This window comes from Crocodylus porosus, unplaced genomic scaffold (assembly GCF_001723895.1).
Source record: "Crocodylus porosus isolate Cpor-Errol unplaced genomic scaffold, CroPor_comp1, whole genome shotgun sequence".
In the NCBI taxonomy this organism is placed as follows: domain Eukaryota; kingdom Metazoa; phylum Chordata; order Crocodylia; family Crocodylidae; genus Crocodylus; species Crocodylus porosus.
In genome coordinates, this window is record NW_017728931.1 from 132581610 (window position 1) to 132590866 (window position 9257).

At 46.4% G+C, this 9257-nt stretch overlaps 1 protein-coding gene across 1 annotated transcript in view; it reads right to left on the minus strand.

The window, feature by feature from the left end:
- HSPA14 (heat shock protein family A (Hsp70) member 14) overlaps positions 1–9105 on the minus strand; it is a 29186-nt gene extending 20081 nt beyond the window's left edge. The window contains exons 1-7 of the mRNA XM_019543672.1: positions 9016–9105; positions 8642–8722; positions 8473–8555; positions 6083–6131; positions 4023–4116; positions 3834–3924; positions 647–751 (exon numbers count right to left, since the gene is read on the minus strand). Coding sequence (XP_019399217.1) covers positions 647–751; positions 3834–3924; positions 4023–4116; positions 6083–6131; positions 8473–8555; positions 8642–8722; positions 9016–9072 — 560 coding nt within the window. The 5' untranslated portion in view covers positions 9073–9105. The remainder of the gene's footprint in view (positions 1–646; positions 752–3833; positions 3925–4022; positions 4117–6082; positions 6132–8472; positions 8556–8641; positions 8723–9015) is intronic.
- Positions 9106–9257: the final 152 nt, after the last annotated feature.

Here is a 9257-nt window from a genome sequence, read left to right on the forward strand (position 1 = left end):
AGAGGAGGTTGGATGAACACCTTGCTGGGGTTGTTTGACCTCAGTACTCTTTCCTGCCATGACGGGGGGGGGTGTCGGACTAGCTGATCTGTTCAGGTCCCTTCCGACCCTAGAAGGTATGAAACTATCTTTATACGACACCTCATGAATTGAGGGGTCAGATTTTCACCCTATCAGCCATTTTTTAAAAGTCTGTCTGCAGCCATGCACTTGTGTTTGGTCACGGCTACAAAACGGCTTTGTGGCCAGATCAGGCAAAAATTGTCATTTCTGTCTGCACCCTTGAAAGTTTAGGTAACTTAAGGCTTTACACACCTGTTGAGATTTAGATAGAGCAGTACTGATCTAAGTCATATGTCTGGCAAGTCAAGGCTACAGTAGAGCCCAACTCAGAGTGTATTGTCTTATCTCCTTATTCAGTGTAGCACGGATTGTAAAAATATTTCGAGACTACAAATTTTTAGTTTCCAGTGGTGTGCAACTTGCAAATTGTACTCCACTGGGTTTTCCTTATTATGGAATATTCACAGATATTTGTCATAAAAAATGTTAAAAGTATGCATCACCATTACTTAAATTAAGGCCACAAAACACTTAGCTGCAATGCATTAAAAAAAGGCAACTAGTTACAGAATTAGGTTTTTACCTTTTCCCAGTGGGTGAGTCTTGTCCAATTCCATAAGCCAGGAGAGCTGCAGATGGTTCATGAATTAATCTCATAACATTAAAGCCAGCTGCCCCAGCTGCTTCCCTGTGATAAGGGACATCACAGTTGGTTAAAGGTTTGCATTTAATTTTACTTGGTATCCTATGTAGCACTGAGGAAGCCCCACTATCGTGTAGTACCAACTCAAACATCATGTTTAAGACAGCTGCCCAAAAACAATTTATCCTAATTAAGGAACACAGCAATTTGTACCACACATAGATTTTTAAACTAGTCCCGACTCAGCTGCACATATTGTTGGTTATTCACATGAGCATGGGTGTGCATTTGCAGCAGCATGCACAGTAGTGCCACTACTTTGTGCTGTGATGCACACTCCTACTTGTGTGCTTTGCAGCAGGATACATTGTCTCATGTGCTGCAGTGGGGAATGGCTGGGGCCCAGGGTACCTCGGTGCAGGGCTAGCCAACAGGCAGCCCCCACACTGAGGCACCCTGTGCTCCAGCCAGCCAGGGAGCAACAGATGGGACAGCAAGCAGCCCAGGACTGCCAGTTCCCTTGATCCTGCATGCTACAGACCCTGCACTGAGGCAGCCTGTGCCCCAGCCAGCTGCTGCCCAGAAGGCTGGGGCATAGCATGCCTTGAGGTTGGGGGAGCAACCTGTACTTTAAAAAGAAGCCTTACTGAGAGTGCAGGAATAAACATCCTGATGCAGGAAGACTAGCAAGTATGGCAGAAGACCAGTTTGGCTTAGCAGGGAACTCTTCAGTAAGCTAAAAATCACAGAAAGAAAGCTTTTAAGAAGTAGAAGCTTGAAAAAAAAACAAACTAGGGAGGAGCACAGGAATATTGCTGGAGCATACAGGGATGAAGTCAGGAAGGGATGTGAAGGGGAGCAAGAAGTGTTTCTACAAGTCAGTCAGGAACAAGAGGAAGACCAGGGCAAGTGTGGGTCCCCTGCTGAATGGGGGAAGAGCAACCTTGTGACAAGAGGATACAGAAAAGGCTCAAATGCTCAGTGCCCTTTTCACCTCAGTCTTCACAGGTAAGGTCAACTTGCAGACTATTGTACCTGGCAGCACAGTTTGGGGAGGACGGGAGCCAACAACAGTGAAAGAACAGGTTAGGGACTATGTAGAAAAGCTGGACACACACAACTCTATGGGGCCACATGGGATGCACCTGAGGCTTCTGGGGGAGTTGGCTGATGTGACTGCAGAGCCACTGGCCATCATCTTTGAAAACTCATGATGATCAGGAGAGGTCCCAGATGATTGGAAAAAAGGTCAAATGTAATGCCCATGTTTAAGAAAGGGAGAAAGGAGGATCCAGGAAACTATAGACCAGTCAGCCTCACCTCAGTCCGTGGAAAAAAAATCATAGAGCAGATCCTCAAGGAACCCATGTCTAAGCACTTGGAAAAGAAAGTAATTAGGGACAGTCAGCAAGGATTCACCACGGGCAACGCATGCCTGACCAACCTGATTACTTTCCATGAGGTGCCTGGCTCTGTGGATGCAGAGACCAGTGGATGTGGTATACCTTAATTTTAGCAAAGCTTTTGATATGGTCTCCCACAGCATTCTTGCAGGCACGCTAAGAAAGTATGGGCTGGATGAATGGACTGTAAGGTGGACGGAAAACTTCCTGGATCATCGGGCTCAGAGGATAGTAATCAATAGCTCAATACTTAGTTGGCAGTAGGTATCAAGGGAAGGCCCAAGGGGTTGGTTCTGGCCAATGTCTTCATCAGCAACCTGAAAGATGGCATAGAGTACACCCTCAACAGGTTTACAGATGACAAAAAGCTGGGGGGAGTTGTAGGTAGGCTACAGGGTAGGACTAGGATTCAGTGTGACCTAGACAAATTGGAGGACTGGACCATGAGAAACCACATGAGGCTCAACAAGGACAAGTGCAGAGCCCTACACCTAGGATGGAACAATCCCCATGCACCAGTACAGGCTGAAGGCTGACTAGTGGGGAAGCAGCTCTGCAGAAGAGGACCTGGGGGTTACAGTGGACAATAAGCCAACAGTGTGTCCTTGTTGCCAAGAAGGCTAACAGCATACTGCGCTGGTAGAAGTGTTGCCAGCAGGTCAAGGGAAGTGATTATTTTCCTCTATTCACCACTGGTGCGATCCCATCCAGAGTACTGTGTTCTGTTTTGGGCCCCCCACTACAGAAAGGATGTGGACAAATTGCAGAGAGTCCAGCAGAGGATTGCAGAGAGTCCAGCAGAGGACGGAGCTGGACTGTTCTCAGTGGTGGCAAATGAATGACAGAATAAGGAGCAATGCTCTCAAGTTACAGCAAGGGAAGTTTAAGTTAGATATTAGGAAGAACTCTCTCACTAAGAGGGTAGTAAAACACTGGAGCAGGTTACCAAGAGGCTGTGGACATCTTCGGAGGTTTTTAAGACCTAGCTAAGACAGTCTTGGCTGGGGTGATCTAGTTGGGGATGGTCCTGCTTTGAGCAGGGGGTTGGACTAAATGACCTCCTGAGGTCCCTTCCAATCCTAGTGTTCTGTGATTCTAATATGCAGTGCTCTAAGCCCAATGCTTCTGCCTAAGTGGACAAGCTCCCTTGTACTGTCAAGGCAGCATTTTAAATTAGAGTGGTTCCAGAGAGCCGCTCCAATCAAAATTCTACTGCATCATGTGCATTAAGCCCCCTGTGTATTTAAAAAACAGCACTGGGACACAAACTACAGCTCATTCAATGAGCTTTTAAGTGCTGGAGCAGCCATTTTTAACCTGCAGGGGTTTACCTACGTGAGGTTGCAGCAATGCTCAAGTGTTCTAATTAGAATGCGGAGCATTAAATCAAGTATGCCCCACATTCTCATTCTAATTAGAACACATCAGAGCATGTGTATAGGCACCCTAAGAGAGTGCAAATTGGGATGGTGAGCTTTGATACAGTAGGAACAAACCAAGAACATGTGGTTTCAAAAATAAAGGCAAAAAGATGGTAAAACTTGTAACTTCTTGTCCATACTGAAAACAATGATATGCCCCCCGTTCACTTAGCCAGAGATGGATTCCTAACCATCCTATTTAAGTTGGTGGAAATTTCCCCGCTCTGTTTCAATCAAGATAAGAGGTCATTCTTAGTTATCATCACTTAATTTCAAACCCAAACCAAAACTTTTTCCTCTTACCCAAGAGCATTTTTCTGGTTCTCTCCAAAGTCAAATGGTACAGTGATCACAACATCATTAACATCCGAACCCAAAGCAGACTGAGCAGTTTCTGTCCATAAAAATAAACAAAAGACACACTGATTAAGAAGGTACCTTGGTAATATTAAACCCTTAACAATTTTAAAGGAAGTGTTACTCACTACATACCTTTCATTTTGCTGAAAATTAGTTTTGCAACTTCTTCAGGGCTGACAAGTTTGTTATCCATTTCATACTGGAGTTTTCCATTCTTCTCAGTCACCTAAAATAAAAAAAAATAAAACCAACACAAGTATGTGATATGTCACTCATGTTGTTTATAATGAAGGAAAATTGACATTTAAAGTCTAATTCAGTTTCTATTCCCAGAACAGAATAAATTTTTCATGGTAATTTTTCATCATCATCTTGATGAATACAAATGCTCAAAAAAAACAAAAACTTTTTTTTGACCACTAGGTTTATCATTACAGTCTCGTTTTGTGTTATCTATGCTCACATCAAGCAGCCCATAGCATACAAAATGCAAAAAAGAGGGTGAAATTCATATTGCTATGGATTTCAGGCTTTCTGGCAATACTGAGGGTCTCCCAGCCTGACTTTTTCCACAAACACATGGTGAGAGCTGACAGCCAACAGGTGCTGGCTTCCATTAGACAGGTAAATGAGGTCATAAGGGCTATATAAGTTAGGGACTGTTCAGGAGGAAGGGGCAGCAGCCATGAGGAAAACTGAAGAGAAAGAGGAGCTGGACCATCATAAACCTGCTCGCTCGCTCGCTCTCAAGACTCATAATCAAGGAACTGCCTGCCTCCAGAGGGAATCTCCACTTGCCTCTGGATGATATTTGTGAGTAAGCTACCTGACATCCAACTATATAGTTTGCAGTAACTCAGATGCGTGATCAAAGGCTACCCAGCCATACCAGTTTGCTCTATGGGATTTCTCTGACGCTACTTAACTCTGTACCCTATTCCAACCCTACTCCTTATAACCAATAAAGTTCTTCTTTGTACCTAGTGTGGGAAACTTATTGGGAGTGGGTCTACATTATGCCTTGGAGTCCCCTTGGTTCAGCTGACTTGTGCTTCTGACTGAGGGAAGCACCCCAAATTCTTGAAGTGAATCAAGTACCCTTGAGGACTACTAGGCCTGTGTTTCCCAGGGGGTGCAGAGCCAGAATCAAGCCAATCCCTGGGTGGGAGCAGCTCTACCCCCAGGCTAGCAGGTATGCTCCAGGGAGTCGACCAGAGGCAAGGCACCCCCAGGGAGGCACTTGGAGCCTGGAAGGTGGTCGGATGCAGTAAGGTGGGTGGCTCAATGCAAGAGCACCCCCTACTGGCCTGCCACAAGAGGTAGTTAAGCTGTATTAGTATCAAGTTAGTATGACAGTAAATAGACACAGAGAAACTGGCACACAGTTTAGAGGAACTTGCTTTGAATTCTCTTTTACTTCTTCAGATAAAAAAAGAGCCCATCCTGGGTGCAACAAATTTCTCCAAAGAGATGTTCAAAGCATATTAGGTATAAGCCACCTCTTCTGAAGGGTTTAAACTCCGCCCATGCATACACACACTCCAGCAGTACATGGCGAACACCTCCCCCCCGCCAAAAAAAAATTGTGTTAACAAGAGAAGCCCATACCAGACAGGGTCCCACAACGTCAGTCTGTCATACGTAGGGATCTACCTAAATCATGCTGGAAGTGCACTGTACAGCAACTCCTTTAATTCTGCTCTTTTCACCACACTGACTCCCTCCCCCCACCACACTGTTGATTGGCTGAAGGACCCTGGTGGCCCTATGCCTCTTACTCTTGATGGGTTATGAAGCAGAACTGCAGTTTTAAATATGCCACAGTTTTTGCCTCCCAGCCAATAAGCAGCAAGTGGCAGGGCCACTGGGGCCGCTCAGCCATTCAGCAGCAGGAGACAAAAACCACAGGATATTTCAAATTGTTTTTCGCCTCCTGGCCGATCAGGAGCAAGTAGCAGGGCTGCCAGGGTCCCTTGGCCAATCTGCAATGGGGAGGGTGGAGCATGGAGGATTAGAAGGAGCCACTACTGTGCAATGCACTTCTGGTATGTATTTAGGTAGATCCATAGTCATAATAAGAAACTGATCACTAAAATTACAATGCAATGAAACATAAAAAGACACTGAAAACAACTCTGGAAAGAAAGAAAAAAAAAAGGAGGGATTGGAGGAAAAAAATAGATCATACTTACTGAGCATTTGCTTTCTGTAATGTATTTTTCAGCTTGGGGGTCACCAGAGCTGTGAAGGCAAATAAAAATTAGCAAAAGTGACCATATAATTAAGATTATGTACACTGCTGATCTTGTTAATAAGCGTTTACAGTTTCAGACCATGTGGTCTACAAAGAACACTACTTTATTGTGTGTCAGTCAAATACCCTGTTGCCATGACTAATCAGTGCACAGTAAGACAGTGGTTCTGCCCCTTACACCTCAAGGGAAGTTATTATTCCTGCTATTTGGCACTGGTAAAGCCACATCTGGAGTAATGTGTCCAGTTTTCGGTCTCCCACTACAGAAAGGATGTGGACAAAATCAGAGAGAGAGTCCAGTGGAGGGTGACAAAATGGTGAGGGGGCTAGGAGACATGACTTCTGAGTCATAAGACTGAAGGCTTATGGAGACAGAGGGGATTTAATAGCAGCCTTCAACTACCTGAAGAGGGGTTTAAAACAGGATGGGAGCCTAGATGGACTGTTCTCAGGGGTGAGAGATGACAGAATAAGGAGCAATGGGCTCAACTTGTAGCAAAGGAAGTTTAGGTTAGACTTTAGGAAGACTCTTCTCAGTCGAAGGGTGGTGAAGCACTGGAACAGGTTACCCAGAGAGGTGGTGGATCCTTGGGGAATTTTAAGACCTAGCTAGACCAAGCTTTGGCTGGGATGGTCCTGCTTTGACTAGATGACTTCCTGAGGTCCCTTCCAACCCAAACTTTCTATGATTTTAACTCAATATGAGAGGGACAAGGCTTTAAAAACTTTTTTGAACAAGCACACTGGAAGAAAAAAAGCAAAAGAAACACACCTACACTTGTTTTAGCCAAAGTTATCTTTATAACTAGAAAATAAGTCATGATTAGTTTCCCCCCATATATTCCAAGTGACCTTTTTACTTTGGTGTCATATCACGTTCATTATAATTGTATCCACTGTAACAATAAACAGAAATGGTATCTTAAGAAAGGGAAGGAAGTTCAACAATTCTATCAGATAAAATTTTGCACCCAAAAGATGAGAGAAAACAATTATTAAACTGGTTAAGTGTTAATGTTCCCCAAGTTGCCTAAAAGTTTGTCATAACTTCTCTGATGAAAAAGAATTGTTACAAGGATTTACACCATCAGCTCTTAACATCAGTTTGCTCATTTGAAATGACAAACACAAGAACACTATTCACATTGCAATTTCTCTTTTGCCATTTTATTTTTTACCACTATAATTTATTTAAATTTCAAGGTAATTAATGCTCTATCATCAAGTGTACTGCAACAGAATTTAGCCCTGATGATTTTGTTTAAAATGTAAAATAAAGGAGTATGGTAATGAGACAACCGTGGAGAAGTACAGCAAAACCACTAATATTCAGTACATATTATAAGATATAAAAATTACAACTCTGCAAATTCATGTTTGTTTCAGCAAGAAAAATTTGTACACCATCTGGTTCCCTACTTATTCAAATTTTTTATTCCATAATTTATTACAGAAAAGGAACATGACTGCAGGCCATGATTCTGGAAGTTATGGAACCCTTTAGGTAACCATCCAATTTTGATTTTTCTTCTACATCTAAAAAATAAACACCATTAGCAGACCAGCTGTAGCTAGAAGACATGCATCAACATACTTTGTATAAAAGCTGCCATTCCCATTCCTTTGTCATAATACACACTGTATGTCAGAGGTGTCAGACTCATCCAAGCACCTGAGGCAAGATGAATGGCATGGGGCTGAACCCCCCCGGACATTTTCCTTCCCCCAGCATATCCGATTCAGCAGCTGCTCCAATTAGTCTGGGACCTGCCCAGTGCAGATCCTGAAGCAGGAGGATGGGCACTGTGCGCAGTGCAGTCTGGCTGGAGCAGCAGCAATGCTGCATGCGGTAACCACCATAGCTCGACTATATCCCACACGTGGTCCTGGAGCAGCCAGGGCAAGCACCATTGCGCACAGTGGCTGTTCTAGTCAGTCCAGGATCCAAGTTGCATATATTGCGTGCGGCACAGGTCCCAGACTAGCTGGAGCAGGCACAGCATGCAACGTGCTCCAGAGCAAGTGCTGCGTGGGGCACAGTTCAGCCACTGCTTGCAACTCTGCTTCTGTCCTGGCCGGATTGCCCTGCACAGAGCATCTGCTCTGGCCACTCTAGGACCTGCGACACACACAGCACAAGTCTGGAGCAGTGGCCAGATGCAGTCTGCCAGAGGAGAGGATGGGCCCTAGCCAGCCTGAGGACGCCACAACCCACATGGGCCTATTCAACACCAGGTGGCAAGAGTTCTCAGCCTTTATGTGTGACACCCCTGCTGTATATACCCCCCCAAACAACCAAGTTACTGCCTTTCGTGCCCGTTGCCTTACCTTCGCCCGAGGATCTGTTTGACTTTCACCACTGTATTGGAAATATTCCTTACTCTGCTTTGCTTGGCTGCCAAACCCACCACCTGAAAAGAGAAGAGAATGGGTATGGCACGACAGCACGGACACCATCCGCCCCCCTCCGGCTCGTGACCCCAGCAAGAAAACGTACCTCTTCGCTTTCAGAGTAGGCAACCACAGCAGGGGTGACTCGGTCGCCAGCGTCGTTGGCCACCACGTCAGCACGGCCATCCTAGGACAGAAAGAGCAGCCGGGGGGGGCAGTCACTCAAGCGTTATCGCACCCGGCATGAGCCACCGCGCCCCACGTGCAGGAAGTCAGGGGAAAACCCTCCCTAGGTCGCTGCCGGGAGACCTGGGCTGGGACCAGCAGCACCAGCCCCCTCCAGGCAGCAGGGTCCAGCAGGGACAACCACGCACCAGGACCAGGAGGGGGCCCAGCCGGGACAACCACGCACCAGGACGATGCGCCACCCTGCAAGCCCCAGCACCCAAGAGTGATGCAGGCCCCAAGCCGCCCCCCCACCTTATAGACGGCGACGCAGGCGCAGGTGCAGCCTAAGTGCACCCCGATAGCCGCCATGATCCCGCCCGCCGCTCACGCGCCCGCCCCACCATGCACCGCGCGGAGCCGGCCCCTCCGCCAATCGGAGCTCAGTCCCCCTCAACCAATCCTAGGGAAGCGCCGCGCTCCTCCCCCCACCTCTCCCAATGGGAAGCCCGCGCGGCGCCACGTGATGCCGCGCCGGCGCGGGGCGGGGCTTGCCG